The 14,759-nt window shown below is 39.8% G+C and overlaps 1 protein-coding gene across 3 annotated transcripts in view; it reads right to left on the bottom strand.

Annotated features, from left to right (window-relative positions):
* RBM26 (RNA binding motif protein 26) overlaps window positions 1-3,744 on the bottom strand; it is a 50,416-nt gene extending 46,672 nt beyond the window's left edge. For all 3 annotated transcript variants that reach the window (XM_048946147.1, XM_048946167.1, XM_048946157.1), the window contains exon 1: window positions 3,255-3,744. In XM_048946147.1, the coding sequence (XP_048802104.1) occupies window positions 3,255-3,325 (71 nt within the window). In that variant the 5' untranslated portion in view covers window positions 3,326-3,744. The remainder of the gene's footprint in view (window positions 1-3,254) is intronic.
* Between the last annotated feature and the right edge of the window lie 11,015 nt (window positions 3,745-14,759).

Below are 14,759 nucleotides of genomic sequence, written 5' to 3'. Positions count from 1 at the left end.
GGGAGAAAAAAAGGAAATAAAGGCCTGTACTTTGGAGGACTGCAGAAATTCACTAGTGAAGTACCACCCACCCTCAAGCAGAGCTGGAACGTATATATGCTCCAGCATAGTGGCACTTGCCATTTCTGCCTTTCTGCAACACAACCCATCTTGGATAGAGCGTTGTGTGAAGGATCACCAAGGCTTTGACAAAGGCATCAGGACAATCCAGGAAGTGAATAAATAAATTCTGAAACTTATATTCTGACATACCCTCCCCCCCTCTTCCCCCCCTCCAAACATTCTTATCTACTTCCCAGAGGCACCATGTGCATGTAACCCAACCACATCCAGTCTACGCAAACATATACACAACACTTGTTTCATTATACTTATAATTCACATTCTGGCTTACGCTTTTAAAGATAAAATTTTCTAGTTAAAGGAAACAACCTTTATGGATATTACTGCTTTCTAGTTCTGAAATAAACGCTTCAGGATTATACATGCTGTAGTCTTTGCAACAAATTATACACGAAGATTAAAAAGTTCTGGATACTCTGAAGCAGACAGCTTGAAAAACAGCAGCTAACTACCCAGTTCTAGATATCTAGCTGGCAAATACAAACACATAGAGGCATGTAGAAAATTTCTTATCTTCTAAAATACTTCACACTTCACAACTATCAAGACAAAACCACCACAAGGATATGATGATACGTTTCTTAATCTAGTTGGGAAATTCACCTGCCTATTTTGCAGCTAAAGGTTTCAGAAAGAGCCACAAGATACACACACTTGACACACTTTTGTTTAATTAAAAGGAAAAGACATTAAGAAGTTATTTTCAGCCTAAAGTAAAACATCTCCAGGTTACTGGTGCTTACGGTCTTTTTGTGCTAGCATAACACCTGCAGTTCTAAAGAACTAACAGTATACTAAAATCTCCCTAAAGTCAGAAGCTACAGCTACAGGCATACATTGCAGGTACCTGAGATTAGAAGTATCTCCAAGGTACTTGACTGGTGGGAAATGACAACATCTCTACACCAAATCCAACACGCAATAAGACACAGCTGTATAGAACACAGCATAGAACAGCTGAGTTTTAACAGTTCCTTCTTTCCTCCTGAACTAACAATTCAAAAAAAACTCAACATCTTCCAAGTCAGTAATTACCTACCCCACAACATACTTTTCAAGCACGAGAACCATATCTGAACTGTTCACATGTTGCATTCAGCTTAACAGAAACATCCTGATGCCTTAAGTGATTAAAGACAGAATATCATAGTGATCTCAAACCCTGAAAATTTCAACTTCAGCATTGAGCTGTTGAGTATCACTAGCAGACAGCAGACAAACAGAGGAACACTGAATGCCATGATAAGAAGTTACCACTGTTCATCACTGATGAATGAAGCCTAGGGAGAGCTTCGGAACCACACTGATCCCTAGCTAAATCCTATCTGGCAAATTTTTGATGGCTTCAAATCACTCATAAGAAATCTAAAATAAACTAGTAAAGTCAAGCTTCAGCTTCTGATGTGCAATATCAAATGCAGAGAAGCCGAATAAATACTCAAAAGCAGAACAGTCTGATACAGACCTGTAAAATCAAAATACCCTAGTGTACATACTCAATAACAAAAGACATTTTGAAGCCAATTGAAGCTCTACTGCAACCGTCACCAGCAGAATTCCAGCCTAAGATTTCACAGAATTTGACAATACTCCCAAATTGTTTGAAGCTAACACATCAATCCCCAGTAGCTGCCTAACTGAGAAGAATCATGCATGACCTATCATTTCAAACTACCACCATTTATATAGGAAAATACAAGACTTTCTGAAGTATTACCTGTTACAAACCTTCTGAACAGCATGCTCTAAAGACATATCAAACTGACCATTAACAGAAGTTTCATGCAAGAAATCGTTCAAATACTAACAAGGAACATTCTGCGTCAGAAGACTATTGCCAGTAATAGGTCAGCCAGATCTATTACCACAAAACAGAGTATGCTTTGTTATTTCAGTAACACCTTATATTTACACAAGAGGAAGATTAGCTCACCTCCTTCATAAGAAAGACACTTTTCTTTTTCCAAATAGAACTTAAAATAAAATCATGTCATCGTATTAAGGATTAAATCTTTTGTATAAGTATCTTTTATATAAGTATGCACTCAGGGAAATTTGGTGCAGGCCTAATTCAAAGTCCACAGGAATGAAGTCACTTACTTCAGTGTTGTCTTACAGAAAAACGAACAACCCCTCCCCAGGTCCTGAGCCTTATTAAGGCTATTTCAACATAGGCCATACAAACTATGTGCGTACCTACGTATACTAAACTAATGCCTACGGAAGCCATAGAGCTGATCCTCCTTTCCACCTCAATTCACAAGTGTCAGCCATGGACAAGTAACTCAAAAGAAAAGTTAACACTAGAGCTCATTTATAAGCTCTGGTTATATTGACTCAAATTAGCTCAAACAACTTAATGCAGGCATGGTAGAGTGGTGTTTCATAATGCCAAGACAAGAGCTTGCCCTGATCCAAAATGTCCATAGGCATCACTCTTCCAGAACATGAAACATTTAAAACCAAGTTCCCACATTAGTGTTACCAGAATATTATCCAGTGAGGGAAAATCTGTACTGCGTGGGCTGAAGAGTCCTTATTACTAGCATGAATGCTATGCTCAGAGGCCAAGCAGGTATAGGCAAATTACTCTCTGGGCTCCTACTCCCCAGATCTCTATGTAACTGATGCAATTTTTAGCTGCAGGGGGCTACGACACAAATGTGCCAAATGTTTAAAACAACTGCGAACGATGTAGAAAACATATCACCCCCGGGTAGAAACCCCCGAGCTACATGGGAGCCCTCTGAGAACGCCAGGGTGGCAGCCGAAGCCCATTTCCCCGGCCTCCATGAGGCGAGCTGCGCGGGCCGCACACGCAGACATTACCTCCGCTCACTACAAAGGGAGGGAGCACTGGCGCTAGCGACGAACGCTGTCGCTAGGGGGAGAAGCTGCATCCTCACGAGAAGGACGGTGCTACCTCCCCGCCGAGGACCGTGCCGAGAAGCGGGGGCACGGCACAGCCCCGCGGTGCCCGATGGAGGTGGGGAAGAAGGGCGAGCCGACGGCACCTGCCGGAACGCCGTGCCGGAGCTCTGTGTTGCAGCGCTCCCCTGCCCAAGCTGCAGGCCCGCCTTTTCCAAGGGAGATTATTCAGGAGGGAGAGAGGCAACGCCGCGGCTACTCACATGGGCTCCAACGTTTTGCTGAGCCAGGATTTCAGCGCCTCGAAGTTTTCTATGATCATTTTAACCACCATCCAGAGCGGCCCGAGCCCCGCGCCTCCCCGGCAGCAACAGCAGCACCACCAACGACGGCGGCGGGCTCCGTGCCGCCCCGCCGGCCGGGACCCCGGCTCCCGCCGCGCCTCCCCCTGCCCCCCGAGGCCGCCTCCCGGTTCGGCAGAGGCCGCTCGACAGGGGCAGGAGGCCCAGCGCCACGAAGGGGGCGGAACCAACCGAGCGGCGGCTGCTCCCCGCGGGCCCCGCTCTCGCTTCTCCTTCGCCGGGAAACGCGGCCCGGCCGCCCCGCGGCTCCCCTCTTCCTGCTCCTCGGCAGCGGCCGGCGGGCACCGAACGCAGCCCCGAAACGCGCCGCCCCCCCTCGCCCCTCAGCCGCAGAGCGAGGCAGAACGAACGGGCGAGCGAACGAGCAGGTAAGATGGCGGCGTGCCGCTGTCGCGAGCATAAGGAGTCTCGCGAGAACAGGCGGCGCGCGGAGCCTGCCGGGAGGCGGAGCCAGGCGGGGTTGCATCGCGGCGGTTGGGGGTGTGATGGCGGCGGCGGGGCTGGCCGTTGTAGTTGGCTCTGCCCGGAGCGGGTGGAGGCGGTTCTTGGCAGGAAAGAGAGCCTCCTGGGAAGCGAAGGGGGTGGTGTTATAACGAAACGTGTGTCGGAGAAAAAGAAACGTGGGAGGATGCTTCCCCCTCCCCTGCGATGTGAATATCATAAATGTCAACGTCTGGAAAGTTGCTTAAAAACACTATAAAAAAAAAAAGATACACTTTCCAGATCGATTCATCGAAGCCCATATTCATAAACACTGTTACTAAATGCAACCCTGCAGCAGGGAGAGAGGTATTTTTAGACCTAGCAGAGCATACATCTGGGTAAAAACAGCAGCACAGGCACTATGTAAAGTGTACAGGCACCCTCACAGCATGGGATGATGCTGAGCTTAGGGGTCAGATCCCGGGAAGCGCCCATATCACTTCTGCTGGCCTTGGAACAGTGCGTGCTGCCACAGCTCAGACCGAGCCAGAACTGAGGCTCTGCTCCATCTCCCTGTGGTGGCTGAGTCCCATAGAGAATGCCCGTGGTGATACTGTGAGATACCTGTGACATACCTGAAATAGCAGTAAGTACTGCTGCTTTTTTTCAGTACCTCTCATTTGCTGAGTACTGAACAACATGGCTGATGCGATCTTATCTGCCTAGATTCAGTGGGCTTATGACAGACCAGCATCTAACCCCAGGTTGTGAGCTGTTTTGTGTGGTCGTTAAACAGATAGAATCATAGAATCACAGAATCACTAAGGTTGGAAAAGACCTAAAAGATCACCCAGTCCAACCGTTCACCTATTCCCAATAGCTCCTACTAAACCATGTCCCTCAACGCAACATCCAGTCTTTCCTTGAACACCCCCAGGGTCGGTGATTCCACCACCTCCCTGGGCAGTCCATTCCAGTGCCGATATGCCGAGATGCAGATATTCCAAGGAAGTAGTGGACTGTCTGACTGAGAGCAGAGCAGATACAAGACTGTTGAGCTGCCGTCCTGTTTCTCTTGGCTATAGGGTTTGGATAATCAAACTGACATATTGATCTGTCAATATATCAGCATCCTGATGTCCTACCTATGTTACATGGAATCAGGATAACAGCAGTAGTCTTGGAGTCCAGTGGTGAAGATAATAAGATATATTTGGATGCAGGAATATCAGGCCGTTGTCCTGTCTGGGGAACTTGTTCAAGATTCATCCCTATCTTCCCTCTGCTGATAGCAGCTCACCACAGACCGTTACTACCTACTTCCCCCTGAAAAAATATTTACCTCTCTTAATCTGTTACAGAACAAGGACTGTAGTATATTACAATCCTTATTTTTTTCATGCTGCTGAGTAGAACTTGACCTCTGCAGAGAAAGTGTCAAGCATCCAACATAGCTAAATAAGCCAACATGTAAAACTATCAGTTTTTCAGGCACATCTGTGAGGTCTTTCCAGTTTCTCTGCATAGTGGAGAGTGAGCAGCAGATCCAGTCAGTAGACAAAAAGTCACCAACATGTGAAATTTTTGGAGGCTGTTTTGTACACATACAAAAGGCTTTGGCTTGCAATCACCGAGATGCAAGTTAATTCCCCTCGAACATATAAAAGGGTTATGAAGCTTGGATGTGATCTATCTTTGAAAGGACAGGCACACAGAAATCAGGCACTGTGATAAGAATCTGGCCCTTAACCTTTTGCAAAAGGCAGTGTCTAGTAGAAACAATTCAGGAAATCACTGTGTCAGTCTCCTTCACTATTATCTTGGTAACTACCTTTGATCCTTAAATATACAAGCCAGCAAGAAAACATTGCCTCCAATTCTTCATAAAATGTTTGGATATAATCGTGGTTGCAACTTTGCTGTGTCTGACACCTCATTTTCTATACTGCTATCAAGCTATTCAGAAGCACACAGTTATAAATGAAATTTGTGATCCACAAACGTATTTCACAAGTACGTTTTATCTGCACTTTATCTGCACGTAACTTATGAACATTAAAATGCTGATAGAAGCATGCACTATCACCCCTCTGTGGCAATATTAACTATAAGAAATATATTTATAGCTGCCGACATTTCCTCTTTTAGCATTTGCGGACTAAACTTTAGGACTTACAAACCAACAGAACCAACATCTTCAGAAGTGGCCACAACGTTCTGTAGCACTTTTAAATCAATTTTCGTTTAATTTCATGGCAGGAATTAGAAGAAACCGAAGCGAGAAAGTATTCATTAGATCTGAGAATAAAATTTCCTCTGACATGTAAGGTGGGTTCTTTATGTAAGATGGCTTCTACTTAAGACACAACATCAGAAGAATCTTAGAACTTAGAGGAGGTAGCCTTTGCTTAAACTGCAGTTGCACATGAAATCAGTGCTTTAAAAACATATTGAAAATCATATTTCATTTAATGCAACATAACAGAGAATCTGTGCAGAGGGTTAAAGTAATTATTAACTTCTCATGTTTCTGTGAGACAAATAAACTACTATTTCTCCTGTACCTATTCAGTGTAAAGTTCATAAACTGCCCAAGAGGAAAAAAAAAAAAAAAGAAATCATAAATGTCATTCCTATCTATGTAATGAAAGTCAGAAAGAAGATACCAAGGGAAAGAATGAATTTTTGAAAAGATTGAAAAGTAGCAAATGAATAATTTTAAATTCTCTTCTTAGGTTTCAACAATTGTTGAAATTTAGAAAATCAGTTCCTTTTGCTAAATGATAGTGGTACACTGTATCCTGAATATGATCTGCAGAGACCAAACACTTCTTTGGAACTAAATCACAGCTATTGCAAAATATGAAAACAGATAAATACATGCTTTGTATTAATATAGAAAGTACATTTTAACATTGATGATCTTAAAGTATAAGTAAATTGTCATGGTGATAAAGAAATACAAATCTAATGCTCCTATTTATTCATGCATCAGAATTACTGATTCCTGCTAGCACTTTCAGTTTATAAACACATTATTAAGTTCTTTAGAGTAGTACAAATGTTTTAATGTATTATAACTCCCAAGTTCATAAGTTTATTATGTGCCTAGTTTGCATTAGTTTCATCTCTTTCATTTTTTACATCTAAAAATAATATCATGAACATTTTCACCATTTCAGCCACTTATGTTAGAGATGAATATTGCCAACCAACACAGAGATCTTTATTTTTATTTCTTTTTTGTCCCCAGTTCTTAACCAACTGATCTCCAAAGCTGTGGGGACTTTGATTATACACTATCTTTGTCAATGTGTAAAGGCTGGATTTTTAAGAATTAAAGACCTTTTTTTGAAAGCTGACATTTTCTTGAACGTTCATTAATCTCATTTTAACTTACATTTTTTCTTCAAAATTTTTTTAAAACAAAGAATAGTTAGTAGTTGAGAACATCTTTTTGCCAGGCCTGCCTCACTTTTGCCAGACAGTGTCTTTATCATAAATAGAATATCAATTTGTGTTTTTGTTTGATTTCTTCTATGTCGGTTTATTTTTTTAAGCTGCCAGACTGATCTACAGCATTATTAAATTCTTCAATACACACAGGTCATGCTTCACTTTATTTTCTTTTTAATAGGAAAGTGAGGTAGCATTTGCTGTTGTGTGTAGTCATTCTTTTCTGTAGAAGAATATGTAATGTTACGCGTTATTCTGGTTTGGCATGGTGATCCCAACAGTTTCAGACATTAAGCCCTTAGTATCTTTCAGAAATCCAAACAAATAAAAGCACTTAAGCACTACAGGCCTTACAAGTATCTGAGTGGATGATGTGGAGGTAGAGGGTTTTATTTCCTTGCAGTGTGCCACAGCTTAGCCCCAAATCATTGGCTGAAATAGCAGGGTCAATGAAATTGAATGGCATCACGTTGGCTTTATGGAACAGAAATATTTTGTTGATCAGATTTTTAGTTTGTGCTTCCTATGAGTTTGGACTTTTGCTGTTATTTGCTATTTCAAGATGTGTAGATACACGTTTGTAGATCTGTAGATGTATGCACTTACTGTGTGCTGTTCCTTTGCCTAATTTACAAGTAGTGAATCATTTTCATGCAACTGTAGTTTTAGAATCAGCAGCTGGCTTTCTTGTGTGATGCCAATATATAGGATTCCCAGAAGAATGTATTAGTGGATATTTCTAAACATGTCTATGATCCCATCCTTGTCCTGTATTCAAATGTGTAAGCTAGGGTCATTAGGGACAGAATGAAAATCTCTCTGTGAGTTATTATTTTTATTTTTAATTTTCCAAACTACTGAGCAAGCAGGTCTTTTAAGTATTTGTAGCTCATGTAGCATTTATCCTGAGATTACAAGACACAGAGCTGAGCACTGCTTTTTCGAACTGACATTAACACTTGTTAAACAGGTTTTCTGGAAAGCCAACGTCAGAACAAGTATTGCAGTCAAAAGTCAAATCTAGAAACTGAAAAAGAACATTTATCTTTATCACTGTTTAAATATAGAGAGAGAAATTACTAATGGTGGATATTTAACAAACGTCACACTTACCAAGTCATACTACAAACTAAGTCTATATAGCGTGTTTCTAAATGGCATTGTGTTTTAAAACATGAAATGGGTCAGTTTTATATTACAAGATGCTCATGTTGTGGAGCCTCATTAGTAGCCTCATTGTACTAATATGGGGACAGCTTGCTGTGGATTGCTCCATTATGCTAATGGCATCAAAGTGAAGCTTAGCCCCTACCTCTGCTATGGAAACAATGACTGAAAAAGGGCCCAGGCTGTAATTAAGACATTGTCTGCTTCCCAAAATGAGGTTGAGCAGGAAAGAAAAGACATAGTTCGTAACTGCCCCTATGACACCAACAAGCAGAGCTTAATCTTCCAGAAGGCATCTTGATGTAGTCAGCAAGTACCAGCTGTGTCTCTATGGTCTCTGCATGAGCAAACAATTACAGGACAGAGCCACACCTGGATTTCTGCCTTCAAGTAGGGGTAAGTGGCTGCCCATATTCCTGAATTTGCTTTCAAGAACACACGCTAGATGAGCCTGGTTGAGGCAGGATGCAGCTGTGATGCTGAGGACTGGACTGTACCATTGTTGTCTCTGCATGTGCTCTGTATGGAGTAACTGGAGAAGAGACACTGGCTTACTTACGTCCATCCCAAATGTCATTTCCAAATTCCTATTTTATGTGCTTACATACCAGCTGATGTTCTGACTCATTTCTGGCCATAAATGTACATTTTTGTGCCACATTTCACTACACGTGGACTGTCGACTTTTGTCTGTGCCAGATTTTGAGGTGGTACTATCTAGTGTATTTCTGTACACAAATTTAATAAACAAATAGAATGGATAGTATCCTTCGAGTGTCAGATGTTAATCGTGCATAAACATGGGGGAAGCAAGAAAGATGTTGATTTTGCTCTTCCTACTACTTGTTGTGCTCATTCCACCTTCCTGTTAAATTCAACAGAAGTGGAGGAGAATTATTCTCTCAAATAAGTGTTTGTGCAGGACACATCACATTGAAGTTAAGACATTCCTGAGGCATGGTATGCCTTCTGCCTCTTAACTCTGTGAGGTCGTGGTTGACTTGTAGTAAATGAAATAATAATCATAAGTGGCAAAATGTACATTTTCCATTTATCTTGAAACCAGTAATTTATTTTTATTTATAAATAAATGGTGGTTTCACTTAAATCCTACTGCCAGCTGCTCAGACAGACCACATGACTGATCCAATAAAGGTGGCTTCACACCACAAATGGAAGAGCTGTGTTATTCAGCAGATTCAAAACACTGCAAAATAATTTTGAAGGCTACAACCCTATTGGAGTTGAAGATAATTCAGAGTACCTATTTTTTCTTCATAGCAGAATTCTGCATGCAGAATCCAGTGTAGTGAAGTAGTGAAATCTTACTTGTGTGAGTTCTTCCTACAGAAATACATGAGTAAATCACCCCCTAGACCGTCTTAATCTTTTTTTCTTTTATTTTTTAATTCTTTGCTTTGGGGGTGTTATTGGATTTAATGAGTAATCAATTAAGAATTAATCTACTTTTAGTATTAAAAAGGTTATTTAAATCTTATTTGTCAAGAATTTATTCAATAAACTCTATTATACTACAGTTTTCAGATTGCTCACCACAGAGATCACATTTTTGATAACGTGATGGATTATTAAAAATTACTTCATTGGAGAAGAGAAGGCTGAGAGGAGACCTCATTGCAATCTCCCAGTATTTAACAGGGGGTTATAAAAAGCAGAGGAATCGACTTTTTATACAGTTAGACGGTAATAGGACAAGGGGCAATGGGTTTAAGCTTAAGGAGGGAAGGTTTAGACTGGATATCATGGAGAAGTTCTGCACAAAGAAAGAATGGTGAGATGCTGGAACAGGCTGCCCAGAGAGGCTGTGGATGCCCTGTCACTGGAGGTGTTCAAGGCCAGGTTGGATGGGGCCCTGGGCAGCCTGGTCTAGTACCAGATCTGGAGGTTGGTGGATCTGCCTGTGGCAGTGGATTGGAACTTGATGGTCCTTGGGGTCCCTTCCAACCCAAGTCATTCTATGATTGCTAATACTGAGAAAATCTGTCATCCTTTGTGCGAGGCATTATTTTATTTTTCAGCTTTAGATCTTGGGAAAGAAACCAGAAAGCTTGGAAATAAAATCTATTTTGTAATGTTTTGATTTTCTGTTTGAAAGAAACAACTTTCAACTTTTTCTCTTCCCCTTTAAGGAATCCATTACAGCATGGTGTTCTAAGCTTGTATTTTCTCTGTTGCTAATGGTGAAGTTGGTATTAGTTTTAGATTGATGCTGCCACAGAGCCAGTAGAGGGAGCACAAACATTGCTTCCAGTGTTGGTGATGCTGTAGGGGCAACCTGGATTATTTCTCCAGGGAAAGCCGGATCTGTTTTTAGAGGAGATTTTTTTTAGAAAACTTTCAAAGTCTTTGTTTCACAAGATTCAGTGAAGATTAAATTAAGGAGTAGCTATTTTCAGCAATTATTATCAAACATAAAATCTATTCATAGTTTTGTAAATAGCTAGTGAATAAATGGATTCCCAATCATTGCACATTTTAGAGAGTTTTTTTTGTTTTTAATTTTGTTCTGCAGCCACTGATAAAGGGGAAGGTTTTGTTTTGTTTTTTATGAATACACTGAATGAAAATAAAATGCGTAATCTGTGTGGCAGCTTTGTGCAACTGAAGAAAGGAATTTAAATTGCTTTTATGTCTTCGTTTTTGCTTAAAATGACTTTTATATACTAACGTATGTTATATATTGTTTTCAACTGCTACCACGTACAATATATATGTATATTTTTGTTGTTTTTGTTTGTTTGCAAGCTGTTTTATTTTGAGTGTGAATAACATCTGTCCTTGCTTGAGAAAACATCTGAGCCCTTCATCTCGGGAGGTTCCTTCCAGCTGCAAAGGTAGTGGCATTCTGTCATTTTCTAATAGTTGTTTAAGAAAATGTTTTCAAAAAATCCTTCCAAACACAGGTTCAGATGTGAACCATTTAAACATTATGATACAGTATGTAGAAACAGAAAAATATCTTCAGATTACCTGTTGACCTTCTCCATTAAAATACTTTCTGCAAACTCTGAATTGTACGCTTTCTGACCTGTTGTTCTTCTATGGTACTGAATGATAACACTTTTTCTGTAGGTAGCTCCATTTGCTTTAATGCAGACTTTCAAGAAGAGTAGTATTTTTCACTGCAAAGAAGCAGGCCAAGATATTTCTCTAAGAGCCAACATTACTTAATGCTTCCAGTCTTCGGTGTACTGGCCATATACTGCAGGATAAGACAGCGTGAGAGAGGGACTGGAGATTGTCATTCCAAGAGTGGACATTGCAAGCTATGTGTGGCATTATGATCTTTTTGTCCTCATGGTTAAGTACAGTTAAATACTGCTCATACTCTTAAAATTTTGGTCCTTCTGCAGGTGAAATTACAGCTTCATTAAATGAATGGAAGTTAAACAGTGAGTTTTGTCCTTACAGAAGTGCAATTAAATTTTGAAGTAAATTTAAGTTAAACTTGCTTTATTTTTTCCTTGATTTTCTTTCTGTCTTTTGAATGTGTTGCTTCAAATCTTTCTGAAGTCAGTGTTTTTTTGCAGAGCAGCATGTGGGTGGTCAGATCATTAATGAGGCTTATTTTTTATTTGAAGTTAATTTTTATATATCATATTGAGTAGTTATGAATGCCAGCTCTGAAAGGAATTAACTTGGGAATACATAAATAGAGTAATTTTAGTTGGCATCAAAATAAGGTGAGGAGAATATTACTTATATTGTATTCTGTAGATGATGGTGAATGGATTCATCTCCTTGAGTGTAACTGAATTTACTCGAAAGCTGATACTGTGAGAACACAGAACTTTCTCAAAGGTTTAGCTAGAACTGTTAAATTACTTCCTATAAAAGCCAATGACTATGGCAGTATTTCCTACTTACATTATGCATAAAGGTGCAAAATTTTGCCATTTGAAAAGAAAAAAAAAAATACAGCACATTTGATAATAACAGCTCTACAACTTTTTTTTTTTCCCCTTCAAACTGGAGAGGGAATGAAGAGTCGCACACAGATGGTGATAACCACAGTTTTGCATTGTTCCTTAGACACTCTGGTGTGGTCTGGTCTGCAGTGATTTTTTCATAGAATCACAGAATGGCCTGAGTTGAAAAGGATCACAGTGATCATCTAGTTTTGACCCCCCTGCTATGTGCAGGTCGCCAACCACTAAACCAGGCTGCCCAGAGCCACATCCAGCCTGGCCTTGAATGCCTCCAGGGATGGGGCATCCAAAACCTCCTTGGGCAACCTGTTCCAGTGTGTCACCACCCTCTGGGTGAAAAACTTCCTTCTAATATCTGATCTATATCTCCCCTATTTTAGTTTAAAACCATTTCCCCTTGTCCTATCACTATCAACCCATGTTGCATCTAGCTTGTGCTTATTTGGACAAAATACTTTTTCCTTTCCTTTCATTTCCCCTGTTGTAGCAATGTCCTATCGTGCTTTTCAGTCATGTGGTGTAACAGGAAAAAAAAACCAACAACCTTTCCAAAACCCCTACTGTTCTCTCACTAGAGGGCTCTCCCAAAATACTCAGGGGAGATAGCTCCAGTGACAGACTCTTCTAGTAGCGTGATTGCCATGGCAATGGCTAGCCTGCAATCAAATCAAACCAATTCTCTGCCAGGTTTTGCAAAAATAAATCTGTGTTGTTATTCGCTTAATGTTTTGATATGGATATGCACTTGCTGGGATTTTAACTCCACAAAACATGCACAGTGTGAGATGTGAAACTGGTGGAATTTTTGATATTTAGATATTGGAATGAAAGAATAAATGCAATTTTTAAACAAGTATTTGACATCTTCGTTATCACCCATAGCAAGGTGTCCGTAATGTTGTTTGCTCAGGAAAACCTTACTGGGTTACAAATCTGAAACTAAACACTTGTACCAGCACTCAGTAAATATGTTGCTGGACTAAATATAGAATTACTGTCATCAGCAAAGGGTATCCGTGAGGGAGTGATATTTCCTATAAATATACTAAGATACATGTGGATTAGTTTAATCTAACGAGGGAGATGTAAACAAACTTGACAACAGAACTCTGAATGGACAAAGTAGGATGCATAGAAAATGATCAAGGGAAACTACTCTGCTAGATGAAATCCTTGATTTTATACCATTTCAGAAAAATAAAAGATTTCTTATTTGTTGAGCAACTTTTTTTTTTTTTTTTAAATTGAGAATTTATATAATACTAGAAGAATTTATTGGGGATAATTTTATGAAATATTTCATCCAAACCAGGATTTCTTCTATATTTATCTTATATTTTTAAATATCAACCTGGCCTTAACTTCCTAAATTTTAATTTTCTTTCTGAGATGTCTGAAAAGGGGCAAATTTTCAGAGGATGATTATTTAGTAGTTTGTGATTATAGCTTTTTCTTAAAAATAAACACATTTGCAACTCAGGTGAGCTTCCCAAAAACTCGTTCTTAATAACCAGTGGCACTTTACGTTTAGGCCGTGAGGTTAAAGGCATTGGAACATTTTTATAAAGAATAACTTGTTTGCCTGCTGTATCCTTTATGTTTTCAGATTTATCAGTAATCATAAAACGATTGCACTGAAAAAACACTGAAAACTTAAAAAAAAATAAAATAAAAAAATAAGTCTGTTGCTTGTTGACCATCTTTGGGCCAGGACTGTGCAGCTCTACTGTCCTTTGTTTGGCCAGAAGAAAGAGTTCAGAGAAACTGATCACATACTTGGGCCAGAGTGTCTATGACATAAGAAAAATATCAAGAATAAACAGATCACCCTCTCCAAATGATTTTTTTTTTTTAATAGTAGCAATCTAAGAAACATCCAACATATGAAAAAAAGATCCTATTTTGAATTATTGGAAAAGATGTTGCCCATTTTAAAAAACACAGAAGTTTTAAAATGTTAAAATGTTGATACGGATAATAGTGTGGATAAAAATACTGATACTGATGTGGTTAACATCCACATATCACAATAGAATTCCTATAGATATAATTTCCATGCATTTGTTTTTCGTAACGGCATAGATATGAGACACAGAGACAGAGGTCTTTAAACTGCAGAGTTTGTCTTCTATTTATTCTAATCTCTTTCATGTAAAAAACAGTGTTCATCACTATTCCAAGTGATGGGGGGCTGTTGGAAAACCCCTGGATAGATGTGGTGTTCACTCCTGAGGAAACATGAGAAACACCTAGATTAGCTGACTGAAAAGTTCTCCACTGTTCAGTGCAAGGGAAATACCAGAGATCTTTGAAGTCCAGCCACATTGAAGTGGGTTAAGTTAGTTCAAATGCATCCTTATTAAAATCAGCTTGTATTTAAAGTTAGTAAGGCAGTCTTAGATAAGGGCAC

This window comes from Lagopus muta, chromosome 1, assembly GCF_023343835.1.
Source record: "Lagopus muta isolate bLagMut1 chromosome 1, bLagMut1 primary, whole genome shotgun sequence".
Taxonomy (NCBI): Eukaryota; Metazoa; Chordata; class Aves; order Galliformes; family Phasianidae; genus Lagopus; species Lagopus muta.
Note: the sequence above shows the minus strand (reverse complement) of the source record. Positions and strands in the feature narration are given on the sequence as shown.